Source organism: Amblyraja radiata, chromosome 6 (assembly GCF_010909765.2).
Source record: "Amblyraja radiata isolate CabotCenter1 chromosome 6, sAmbRad1.1.pri, whole genome shotgun sequence".
Taxonomy (NCBI): domain Eukaryota; kingdom Metazoa; phylum Chordata; class Chondrichthyes; order Rajiformes; family Rajidae; genus Amblyraja; species Amblyraja radiata.
The window spans coordinates 100,509,239-100,522,635 of record NC_045961.1 but is presented as its reverse complement, the minus strand read 5'-3'; the positions used below and the strand labels follow the sequence as shown (position 1 = coordinate 100,522,635).

The following is a 13,397-nucleotide window of genomic DNA, read 5'->3' as shown; positions in this document are numbered from 1 at the left end:
ATCTAACTCCCTCTTAAATATAGCCAATGAACTGGCCTCAACTACCTTCTGTGGCAGAGAATTCCAGAGATTCTGTGGTGTTATGTCTGTCTTGAAGCTGTCGTGGCACTGTAATTTCCTGTAAAGGATTATTAAAGGTATAATCAATCAATAATCAATCAATCAGATTCACCACTCTCTGTGTGAAATATGTTTTTCTCATCTCGGTCCTAAAAGATTTCCCCCTTATCCTTAAACTGTGACGCCTTGTTCTGGACTTCCCCCAACATCGGGAACAATCTTCCTGCATCTAGCCTGTCCAACCCCTTAAGAATTTTGTAAGTTTCTATAAGATCCCCCCTCAATCTTCTAAATTCTAGCGAGTACAAGCCGAGTCTATCCAGTCTTTCTTCATATGAAAGTCCTGACATCCCAGGAATCAGTCTGGTGAACCTTCTCTGTACTCCCTCTATGGCAAGAATGTCTTTCCTCAGACTAGGAGGATCAGATCAGATAAAGTCCTTGAATTTTGTGCAGGCAAAAACCACTGCGAACAATTCTTTTTTTATCTGGGCGTAAAGTTGTTCTGTGTCAGTTAGTGTACGAGAGGTTTAAGAAACAGGCTTACAATGGCCGTCGGCAGTGGTTTGCAGGTAAGCAGCGCCGAGTCCGTAGAGGGACGCATCGCAGGTGAGCGTTACTGGTAACTCCAAAGCGAAGTCTGCGAGATTAGGTGCGCTATCCAGCTGCAACTTGAGAGTGTCGAAGGCTCTCTGGTGCTGCAGATACCAGAACCATGCAGCGTCTTTTGTGTGTCAGTTCCCGCAGGGGGGCAGATATGTCGCTGAGGTTGGGAATAAATTTCCCCAGGTAGTTGACCATTCCAAGGAACCTTTGTAGACTCGCAACGTCAGTAGGAACCGGCATCTCGTTGATAGCTGCAGTTTTGAGACGGGTCTGGTCTGAGACCATCACTTGCGAAAACATGTCCGACGTATGTAACTTCCGGGACTCGAAACTTGGACTTCAGGGGATTGAGTTTGAGCTGAATGTCTTTAGCATGGTCTAGTACTTTCTTCAGATTAGCGTCATGTTAAGCCAGGTCGCGTCCATAGACGTGAGTGTCATCAACAATGATGGTGCACGGATACTCAGCAAACAATTGTTCCATCGTGCGTGGGAAAACTTGTTGCGTTCTGCAGCCGGGGGAAGGGGGGCGGCTTCAGGCGGGGGCTGTCGAGGGCCAGTGGGGGGAGCGTCTTGCAACCTGGGGAAGGAGACGGCTTCAGACGGTGGCCAGTGGGGTGGGGGGGGGGGGGGTTTCTGGAGGGCTAGTATGCCTGTTGTGGGCCGAAGGGACTGGCTTCCAGAGGGCTAGTATGGACATTGTGGGCCGAATGGATTATTGGGCTAGTCCTGCAGCTGGCGATGGGGAGGCTTTGGGTGGGGGCCGGAGGGAGAGTTCTGTAGCCAGGGGTGGTGAGCCCCGCCAGCGCCCGGCTACCTCAATCACCCCCACTCTCACTCCTCACTTCCCCAGGATATCATGTTTGCAGCAATCAGGCAGGCTCCACGCTCTGGGCCACCTCCGCCCACCGGACCATCTGGTCTCACAGTTCACTGAATCATGGCTTACGGACTCACAGTTCACTCACTCACGGCTTCTGGACTCACAGTTCACTCACTCACGGCTTCTGGACTCACAGTTCACTCACTCACAGCTTCTGGACTCACAGTTCACTCACTCACGGCTTCTGGAATCGACTCTCACTCACAGCTTCTGGACTCACAGTTCACTCACTCACGGCTTCTGGACTCGACTCTCACTCACAGCTTGCGGGTATCAGGGCTTCCAGGCTGACTAACTCATGCCCGGCCTCTGGGGCTTTATACTCCCCGCCCCGGTGATTGACAGCGGGTGCCAGAAGGGGCGTCACCTTCATGCTGACTGACAGGCGAGAAGACAAATCTGCTGATCTCACGGTTTTTAAACCTTCATAACTTTTGTAAACTTTCACCGATCGGAACAAAACTTGGTGCGCTTGGAGCAGAGGAGAACGGTGAGTAAGGCGGCGAAAAACCTCGTGGAATAGGATAGTTTTTTTGCGCAAATTTAAAAACACCGCATACCGCAAGAGGATAAGATGAGAGTTGTAGTAATAATATAGATTTGGTGCAGGGGGCTGTCGATATGCTGCCTTACAGCTCTGGAGACCCAAGTTCGATCCTACCATATAACCATATAACCATATAACAGCATGGAAACAGGCCATCTCGGCCCTACAAGTCCGTGCCGAACAACTTTTTTCCCTTAGTCCCACCTGCCTGCACTCATACCATAACCCTCCATTCCCTTCTCATCCATATGCCTATCCAATTTATTTTTAAATGATACCAACGAACCTGCCTCCACCACTTCCACTGGAAGCTCATTCCACACAGCTACCACTCTCTGAGTAAAGAAGTTCCCCCTCATGTTACCCCTAAACTTCTGTCCCTTAATTCTGAAGTCATGTCCTCTTGTTTGAATCTTCCCTATTCTCAAAGGGAAAAGCTTGCCCTCGGTTGATACCTGTGTGAAGTTTGTACGTTCTCCCTGTGACCGGATGGACTCCCTCCAGTTGGTCTGGTTTCCTCCCACAACTCGTAGACATGTGAGTTTGCAGAAATATAGAATATAAGTGCAGGAGCCGGCCATTTGGCCCTTCGAGCCAGCACTGCCCATCAATATGATCATGGCTGATCATCCAAAATCAGTACCCTGTTCCTGCTTTCTCCCCATATCCCTTGACTCCGTTAGCCCTTAGAGCTTTATCTAACTCTCTCTTGAAAACACCCTGTGAGTTGGCCTCCACTGCCTTCCGTGGCAGAGAATTCCACAGATTCACAGCCCTCTTGTAGGTTAACTGGCCTGGGTAAAATTGCCCCTAATATGTAGGGAGTGGACAAGAAAGTGGGATAACATAGACTGAGTCCTTGAGGTATGGATTGCCAGTTGTACAAACCTTCTGACTTTGTGGTTTCTGTGGAAGTGCGTATAATTGTAATCCAATCTCCTTGTGTGAACATTTTCCGGAGACTGGATATGAATGTTTCTCATTTTCCACTCTGATCCTAAGCTTACTGCTGATTGTGTAGGATACTTAATAATCAAAGATAATGGTGACCCACCAACAGTTCAAACCAAAGTACGACTTAGGGCGTGATTTTAAGATTAGGTATCTTCATTTATTCTCATTTTAGCTTCTTCCTTTTAATGCCGCAGGTGGAGATTTTGACGACTCAGACCTTCTGCATGTGGTGAATGGTGACTATAAACCTGATAAGACCGGCTCGAAAGGTAAACCTTTATACCGGTACCTTTTTATGTACATGCAAGTAACTTTCTAATGCCCCTGTCCCACTTAGGAAACCTGAACGGAAACCTCTGGAGACTTTGCCCCCCCACCCAAGGTTTCCGTGCGGTTCCCGGAGGTTTTTGTCAGTCTCCCTACCTGCTTCCACCACCTGCAACCTCCGGAAACCACCTGCAACCTCCGGGAACCGCACGGAAACCTTGGGTGGGGCGCAAAGTCTCCAGAGGTTTCCGTTCAGGTTTCCTAAGTGGGACAGGGGAATAAGGAACCATGTAGTCTATTCGTGCTTTTCTTATACATATAAGACCACAGGTTGTGAGTGATACGGGCCAAAGGGCGGCATGGTGGCACAGCTGTAGAGTTGCTGCCTTTCAGCGCCAGAGACCCAGGTTCGATCCTGACCACGGCTGCCGTCTGTACGGAGTTTGCACGTTCTCCCCGTGACCTGCGTGGGTTTCCCCCGAGATCTTCTGTTTCCTCCCACACTCCAAAGACGTGCAGGTTTGTAGGTTAATTGGCTTGGTATAAATGCAAATTGTCCCTTGTGTGTGTCAGGCAATGTGCGGGGATCGCTGGTCGGCGCGGACTCGGTGGGCCTAAGGGCTTGTTTCCGCGCTGCATCTCCAAACTAAACTAAATCAGGTCATTGCTGGTCCCCAAGAGAGTCCCCTTCACCCATCTTATTTCCCATTATCTCTGCAGTAATCTTTCTTTCAGGCATATCCGTCAACTGCACTTTGATCTTTTTTTAAGCATTGACTTACACAAGTATAACAGGTGTTGCAGTGTACTTAATTCCGCTTATTTCGTGAGCAACATCGCTGCCTAATTACCAGCCGTGAAGTTCTCAAATGAGGCCATCCGGATAAATGAAAGAGCTCGCTCTGATTAACTTTGAACAGTACAAGTACAGGAACTGCCCCTCCACCCTCTATGTAGGTGACGAACATGAAGCCAAACGAATCTCCACCGCCTGCACTTGATCCACTTCCGTTCTTTGCCTGCGTTTCCATATGTCTATCTGACAGCCTTGTAAACACCACTTGTTGATGAGCCATCTTCCTTTCATTTAGATCTTAAATTTAGATTTAGTTTCACCTAGAGCACGGTGGTGCAGCGGTAGAGTTGCTGCCTACCAGCGCCGGAGACCCGGGTCCCATCCTGACTACGGGTGCTTGTCCCTCGCGGGAACCGTGACCTCTGCTGGTGCGGCCAAACAAGTAACCCAGAAGGACTCTGAATCCACGGGTGCCAGGAAATCAAAATACTTTAGACATCGACAAGAAGTGTAGATAGTATTTTGATAATTATTTCTATCAGTTGCACATTTAAGGGCCTGTCCCACTCGGCGATTTTTTTCGGGGTCAACGACTGACGTATGAGGGTCGCCGAAAGATTTTGATCATTTCAAAATCCAGCGGCTACAAAAAATACGTCAGTCACGCCGCGACCTTTTCGGTGACCTGATACGTCGGTCAATGATGCCGACAGTTGCCGAAAAAATCACCAAGTGGGACAGCCCCTTTAGAACCCTCGATCGTGTTTTTATTACAATTAATGTTTGTACAGCATATTTTGTTTTGCATTTTTTAAGATAGTTTTAGACCAATTTATAATCGGACGACCTTTAATCGGACTTTACTAGACTTTATCTTGCACTAAATGTTATACATTTTATCGTGTATCTGTACGATGGCTCGATTGTAATCATGTGTTGTCTTTCCGCTGACTGGTTAGCACATAACTACTGTTTTCACTGCACCTCGGTACACGTGACAATAATGAACGGGACTAAATTGAAATATATTTTTATAATTGCTTAAAGGTAAGTTGGCTTGTTTTAAAATCCTTCCAGGTCAGGAACCTGCTGGCACGAGTGATCAGATCAGCGACTTTCTGATGACCCTACTAGGAGGCACATCAGAGCATTTTCAGAAGATTTGCTTCAAGTTGATGGGTGAGGGTGTTTGGCCTGTTTATAGAGGTCCACTTGGTGGTTGGAGACTGGGGGAGAGAGAAGGGTCTGGGGGCGAGAACGGGTCTGGGGGTGACTGGGGAGGCACGGTGGCGCAGCGGTAGAGTTGCTGCCTCACAGCGCGTGAGACCCAGGTTTGAACCTGACTATGGGTGCTGTCTCTATGGAGTTTGTACGTACCCACGTTCGTCCCCCCCTCCCCGTGACCACGTGGATTTCCTCCGGGTGCTCCGGTTTCCTCTCACATTCCAAAGACGTACAGGTTAGTAGGCTAATCGGCTTCTGTTAATTGGAAATTGTGTTAATTGTAAACACAATGGCTCGTTGGTGTAGGGGTATGATTTTTGCTTGGGGTGCGAGAGGTCCCGGGTTCAAATCCCAGCCGAGCCCTCAGTCTGAAGAAGGGTCTTGACCCGAAACGTCACCCATTCCTTCTCTCCAGAGATGCTGCCTGTCCCGCTGAGTTACTCCAGCATTTTGTAGACCTTCTTGTGTCTACTGTCTTGCCTTACTTATTATATATTTCTGTTTGTGTTATTAGAAATGTTGAAAGATCTGTATAACACGCCAGAGGAGCAGTGAGAAGATATTCAGGGTATGTACAGTTTTATTGCTTTTCTCTGTCACCAACTATCTGTTTGGAATAAATAATGAGAGGGATGGAAATGGTTTAGGTTCAAGTTTATTATTGTTCACGTTCTCCCTGCCACCAGGGTGGCACGGTGGCGCTGCAATAGAGTTACTGCCTAAAGGGCCTGTCCCACGAGCATGCGACTGCATGCGGCAAGCGCGACCTAACGTGGTCGCTTGAGCCGTACGGCCTCGCGGGGCCGGTCCCACTTCGATCGCCGGAGCCGTATGGAGTTGTGCGGAGATGGTCCCGACATCGCGCGGGGCTCCGAAAAACTGACCGTGTTCAAAAATTCTGCGCCGGCCCGCAGCCGCATTGAGGCCGTACACACCGCCTCGACGCCATACGCACCGTCTTCACGCCGTACGCAGCATCTTGACGTCGTACGTCTAGCGCGAACTTCCCGCGGACTTCGCTCGAACTTCATGTCAACCCATAAGGGATCACTCTACCTCCGCGCGGCTCCCACTTCCGGTTTGGTTGCGCTTGCCGCATGCAGTCGCATGCTCGTGGGACAGGCCCTTTACAGTGCTAGAGAACCTGGTTCGACCCTGACTAGAGTGCTGTCTGTACGGAGTTTGCACGCTCTCCCCGTGACCCGCGTGGCTTTTCTCTGGAATCTCTGATTTCCTCCCACAATCCAAATACGTACAGCTTTGTGGGTGAATTGGCTTCGATAACATTGTAAAATCATCCCTAGAGTGTAGGATAGAGCCAGTGTACAGGGGGATCGCTGGTCGGCACGGACTCAGTGGGCCGAAGGGCCTGTTTCTGCACTGTATCTCTAAAACTAAATACTAAAGATGGGTTTCACTTTGGGTGTCTGGTTTCCCCCCTCATAAGGCATAAGGGGGAAACATTTATAGCAATCTGAGGGGTGACATTTTCATGCAAAGGGTGGTGGGTGTATGGAACAACCTGCCGGAGGAGGTAGTTGAGACAGAGACTATCGCAACGTTTATGAAGCAATTCGACAGGTATATGGATAGTGCTGGCTTGGAGGGATCTGGGCCAAATGCAGGCAGGTGGGACAGGCATAGATCATAACTGATAGGAGTAGAATTAGGCCATTCGGCCCATCAAGTCTACTCCGCCATTCAATCATGGCTGATCTATCTCTCCCTCCTAACCACATTCTCCTGTCTTCTCCCCAGAACCTCTGACACCCTTACCAATCATGATGGGACATGTTGGTCGGTGTGGGCAGGTTGGACTGATGGGGCGTGTTTCCACACTGTACGACTCGATAACTCTGTTGTGATGTGTACTGTTGCCCAGAGCTACACAAGTCAAACTAACCTACTTGTCCGTGGCGTATTCTTAATCCTAGCATTCATCCACCCAAATCTTCAATCAACGCACCTGTTGGAAGGAACAAACTGTTCATCGGAGACAGGATACACATGGCTGTGGTCTAACGTCAGATTTCTTGGGTTCAGCTTCAGTTTTCCGATATGTTCACTGTAATTCAGATGTGATTTTGTTTGGTTTTTTTTTTTCATCTTTGCTGGTTTTGGACACCTGGCTTATTTATGATGGGGTGTAATTTTGTGTTTCTTGACGTCTATTTAAAACGTCAACTCGTGGTTTAATTGCCAGAACTTTTGCTTCGGTGCACTACTGAATTGAGATTTCACTGGTACTGTCCTCCTGAGACAAGTGTAAATATCGATGAGTTCTTGGAAATCCTTCGTCAATGTTAAATTTGTAGCACAAGGAGTGCGATACATCTTGGTTGAACATTATTGGTTATGCATTGATGAAATGTTGATGAAATGTAATTAACATGTGGACTGGTCATAAGGTCATAAGGGATAGGAGTGGAATTAGGCCATTCAGCCCATCAAGTCTACGCCTTTCAATCATGGCTGATCTATCTCTCCCTCCTAACCCTTTGCCTTCTCCCCATAACCTCTACAAATCAAGAATCTATTTATCTCTGCGTTAAAAATATCAACTGACTTGGCCTCCACTGCAAAGAATTCCACACATACACCACGGAAGATGACAGACTAAATACATTTCTCCTCATCTCCTTCCAAAAAGAATGTCCTTTAATTCTGAGGCTCCTCTGGTCCTAGACTCTCCCACTAGTGGAAACATCCTCTCCACATCCACTCTATCCAAGCCTTTCACTATTGTGTTCGTTCTAATGAGGTCCCCCTTCATTCTTCTGAACTCCAGCGAGTACAGGCCCAGTGCCGACAAACGCTTACCGTAGGTAAACCTGCTCATTCCTGGTGGGTTTTCTATGGGCGCCACTGTGGAACCGTTCACATACTTGTACCAGCGGTTTATTGATCTTGGGTAAACTTCTGGGATGTAGCATTTATATGTTTTTCTTTAAAAATGTATATTTGTAACTTGAATGCTTTTAAAAAAAAAAAGTGGATGGATTTATATATTTTTTCAGAATGTTGTTAGTCACACCTGTAAATGCCTTTCAACATACGCTAGATGCAGGAAACATGTTCCTGATGTTGGGGGAGTCCAGAACCAGGGGACACTTATATAAGAATAAGGCCTTTTAGAATGAAGATGACCTGCGCGGGTTTTCTCTGAGATCTGTGGTTTCCTCCCACATCCCAAAGCCATACAGGTTTGTAGGTTAATTTGGCTTGATTAATTGGCCTGATAAAGGTATTGGCCTGATAACAGTATTCCGGTAAACCTCCTCTGTACCTTCACCAAAACCTCAAAACATCCTTCCTGTAATGGGGTAATCAGAAACCTCACATAATACTCCAAATGTGGCCCGACCAAAGTTGTATAAAGCTGTAACACGACTTCCTGACTCTTATACTGACCGATGAAGGCAAGCACATCATAGGTGGTCATGGTGGTGCAGCAGTAGAGTTACTGCCTTACAGCGAATGCAGCGCCGGAGACCCGGGTTCGACCCCGACTACGGGTGCTGTCTGTACGGAGTCTATACGTTCTCCCTGTGACCTGCGTGGGTTTTCTCCGAGATCTTCGGTTTCCTCCCACACTCCAAAGACGTACAGGCTTGTAGGCTAATTGGCTTGGTTAATGTATAAATTGTCCCGAGTGGGTGTGGGATAGTGTTAATGTGTGTGGATCGCCGTTGTCGGAGTGGACCCGGTGGGCCGAAGGGCCTGTTTCCCTGCTGTATCTCTATACTAAACTAAATGAGGAAAGACTTTTTCACCCAGAGAGTTGTGAATTTGTACAATTCTCTGTCTCAGAAGGCAGTGGAGGCCAATTCACTGGATGCATTCAAAAGGGAGTTAGGTAGAGCTCTTAGGGCTAGCGGAGTCAAGGGATAGGGGGAGAAGGCAGGAACGGGGTACTGATTGTGGATGATCAGCCATGATCACATTGAATGGTGGTGTTGGCTCGAAGGGCCAAATGGCCTACTCCTGCACCCATTGTCTATGTATCTATGTGTACACAGGAGTTCATCTGGAACAGAGGCAGGGACTATTGCAAGGTTTAAGAACATTTAGATGTGTGGATGGATAGGACAGATTCAGAGGGATGTGGGCCAAACACAGGCAGGTGGGGCTAGTGTAGATGGGACATGTTGGTCGGCATGGGAGAGTTGGGCCGAAGGGCCTGTTTCCATGCTGTATGACTCTTTGACTCTCAATGATGGATAACCTGAAGTGTGAGTTCGAATCTCACCTCAACGCACTTGATGTCGTGGAACCTTTCCCTCGGTACAGTGTTGATGTAGTCAGTCCTATAACTGAGGTCCTGAACTCCAATGCTGCCTGTGTGGAGTTTGCACAGGCTCCCCTGTGATTGGTTGGGTTTCCGACGGGCACCCCACTTTCTTCCTATTCCCGCCCGATTTCGGCCCGAAACGTCGCCTATGTCCTTCGCTCCATAGATGCTGCTGCACCCGCTGAGTTTCTCCAACACTTTTGTCTACCTTCGATTTTCCAGCATCTGCAGTTCCTCCTTAAACACCTGTTTCCGTGCCGTATCTCTAAATGAAACTAAACTAAACTAAAGAAAGATAGATCAGCCGTGATTGAATGGCTTAGTAGACTCAATGGGCCGAATGGCCTTATTCTGCTTCTATCACTTATGAAAATGCTGGAGTAACTCAGCGAGTCAGGTAGCATCTCTGGAGAAAAGGAATTGGTGACCGTTCCAGGTCTGAAGAAGGGTTCCAATCCGGAATGTCACCCGTTCCTTTTCTCCAGAGATGCTGCCAGACCCATTGAGCTACTCCAGCATTTGGAGTCTTACCTTTAGAAGGAGAGGAGATTGGACAGAAATTATGGAATCTGCGTGGTCTTTACCTAGTACTGTTTTAACGTCCCTTCTAGACCCCTCCCGACGTTGAATTGAATAACTTGTATCGCAAGTACTTCTTCTTCATTCGTGTCCATCTTCCATGTTTCAAATGTTGACCTCGCTGTCATCGTCCGTCCTGAAAAGGGCGCAAACATCCGGCGACAATCAGTGGGAGCCATCACTTGTCGCAATAGATCAGGGGTGGGCAACCCTGTTCTGCATAGGGGCCAGGACGCATGTCTGTGAGCGGATGGCGGGCCACATCTATCACGTGTACACATGGATCCCGCCCCTTCGAGGACGCCACCCGGAGCACTGAGCTCAAATACTCACTCACACTCGCTCGTCCCCGGCCTACGGACAACCCCGATCCCGACAGCGATGCCCAGACACAGAAGGTGCACGGTTTGGCCGTGCCGGCGGCTTTGCGCAGGATGCAGTACAGTCAAATCACCTTCCAGCTACCGGAGGTAGAAATAAATGCTGGAGAAACTCACTCCAGCATTTTTTTCCACCATCGATTTTCCCAGCATCTGCAGTTCTTTCTGAAACATTCCAGGTACCGGAGATGGAAGTCTGCGGGCCGGATGAATTTGGGTTACGGGCCGGATTCGGCCCGGGGGCCACAGGTTGCCGACCCCTGCAATAGATGATGGTGGTAGCAGAATTAGCTCGGGATACTTCCAGCTTCCAGCTCCCGCGACGTGGACGCTTCTGCTATGGGGCCACAAGTACTTCAAATCACGAGAGTTTTATTGCCGGGTTTTATCGTATTGCACAATTAAATGTCCTCTGGTGCGGGCGAACTTTGGGTGTGTGAATTAGTGTTTGCATTATTTGATGATTTACACTACAGGACAAAACTGGTGCAGTGCAGTGGCGGGCACCGATGTTTGAAGGCGTAAGAAGACCGTTCCAATATTTATTCATGGCCTTTTATAATTGATGCGAATGACAACCATCTTACACTTGGTGGCACTTGCTATGGGAATATGGTAGATTGTCTGAATTAAGGTACTGCACATGGACAGCTTACGACTCTACAAAATAAAGCAGTTTTGAATTCTTGGTTTTCATCGCTGTCAATTGTCTTCTGTGCTACGTGGGGCGGCACAGTGGCCCAGCTGGTAGAGCCACTGTCGCGCAGCTGCAGGATCCTGACCTTGGGTGCTGTCTGTGTGGAGTTTGCAGGATCCCCCTGTGACCGCGTGGGTTTCCTCCAGGTGCTCCGGTTTGCTCCCAACTCCCGGTGGCTCAGCACTTCAACTCCCCCTCCCACTCCGTCTCCGACCTCTCCGTCCTGGGTCTCCTCCATGGCCACAGCGAGCAGCACCGGAAATTGGAGGAACAGCACCTCGTATTCCGCTTGGGGAGTCTGCATCCTGGGGGCATGAACATCGAATTCTCCCAATTTTGTTAGTCCTTGCTGTCTCCTCCCCTTCCTCAGTCCCCCTGCTGTCTCCTCCCATCCCCCAGCCTTCGGGCTCCTCCTCCTTTTTCCTTTCTTGTCCCCGCCCCCCCCCCCCACCCCCGATCAGTCTGAAGAAGGGTTTCGGCCCGAAACGTTCCCTATTTCCTTCGCTCCATAGATGCTGCTGCACCCGCTGAGTTTCTCCAGCTTTTTTGTGTACCTCCCAAAGACGTACAAAGGGTTTGCGGGAGAATTGGCCTCTTAAAAATAGCCCCGAGTGTGTAGGGAGTGGACGGGAAGTGGGATAACAAATGAGCTGGTGTGAGTGGGTGATCGATGGACGGCATGGACTCGATGGGCCAAAGGGGCCTGATTCCATGCTGCATCTTTCAATCAGTCAACGTCATATTGACTGATCAATGAGGTCAGAGTTCAATGCCCTGGTTTTGAATCTAGCAGTGGATGCTTAATAAATGCTTCTTCCACCTGGCGCCGTGACTCGTGGATGGCCAGCTTGGCCAGGCCCAACCAGGAGCAACACAACCAGGACATCTTCAGCACTACCCTCGCCTCACCGTTTTCCTTCTTGGCAATGAACCAGATATATTTTATGGTTTTACCCGAAACGTTGCCTATTTCCTTCGCTCCATAGATGCTGCTGCACCCGCTGAGTTTCTCCGGCAATTTTGTCTACCTTCGATTTTCCAGCATCTGCAGTTCCTTCTTGTATATTTCACGTCAGTCTGGTGTCTCAGAGTCACCACCAGAAAGCATTAATTTTTTTTGAATTCCAGATTTATTTCATATTGGAATTTAAATTTCCCAGAAGACGTGATCCAATTCCAAATTAAGTCTCCAGATCTGGAATCGGGGCTTCTGGATACTATTTGGTGTTATTAATGTGTGAACTATTATTAACAGGCGGCACTGTGGCGCAGGAGTAGAGATGCTGCCTCACAGCGCCAGAGATCTAGGTTTGATCCTGACTACAGGGGCTGAATCCAGATCACCTATCTATGTTATCATATTTCGCTTTGGCAGCTTACACCCCAGTGGTATGAATATTGATTTCTCTAACTTCAGGTAGCCCCGGCATTCCCTCTCTCTCTCTATCCCTCCCCCACCCAAGTCGCACTAGCTTTTCGTATTCACGCTACAAACAGCTACCAATGGCCTGTTTCCTTTCTCATCGTTACTTTTTTGCATATCTTTCATTCATTGTTCTTTATCTCTCTACGTCATCGTCTGTATCTCTCACTTCCCTTATCCCTAACCAATCTGAAGAAGGGTCTCGACCCGAAACATCACCAATTCCTTCTCTCCAGAGATGCTGCCTGTCCCGCTGAGTTACTCCAGCATTTTGTGTCTCTCTCCGGAGATGCTGCCTGTCCCGCTGAGTTACTCCAGCATTTTGTGTCTCTCTCCAGAGATGCTGCCTGTCCCGCTGAGTTACTCCAGCATTTTGTGTCTCTCTCCGGAGATGCTGCCTGTCCCGCTGAGTTACTCCAGCACTTTTTGGCCTGTTGGGTATGGACCAGCACCTGCAACACTTTGTTTCTATTGCTTGGCATATGTGACAATAAACTTTTAAAGTAACATTGAATTAAATCATTGTTGAGTCGTTTGGTGGCCTCGTTCCATTGTAGTTCAGGAACCAAACTGTGAACTTGGCTAAATTTTCTTTTTCCCATTCCTTGGTGATAATTCACTCGAGGAATTCAATGGTACCACCCTTCCCTGTGCATCATTCCTGTGATACTTCAGTCTCTCATGGTCACT

The 13,397-nt window shown here is 48.5% G+C and overlaps 1 protein-coding gene across 7 annotated transcripts in view; it reads left to right on the top strand.

Annotated features, from left to right (window-relative positions):
• Positions 1-11,276, top strand: part of LOC116974647 (CD99 antigen-like protein 2) — a 51,163-nt gene extending 39,887 nt beyond the window's left edge. For 4 of the 7 annotated variants that reach the window (XM_033023343.1, XM_033023349.1, XM_033023345.1 and 1 more), the window contains 4 exons: positions 3,245-3,319; positions 5,191-5,292; positions 5,852-5,905; positions 7,272-7,686. In XM_033023343.1, the coding sequence (XP_032879234.1) occupies positions 3,245-3,319; positions 5,191-5,292; positions 5,852-5,892 (218 nt within the window). In that variant the 3' untranslated portion in view covers positions 5,893-5,905; positions 7,272-7,686. Of the gene's footprint in view, positions 1-3,244; positions 3,320-5,190; positions 5,293-5,851; positions 5,906-7,271; positions 7,687-11,063 lie in introns of those variants that run through there. The other 3 variants (XM_033023344.1, XM_033023348.1, XM_033023347.1) reach the window with 3 other exon arrangements.
• Positions 11,277-13,397: the final 2,121 nt, after the last annotated feature.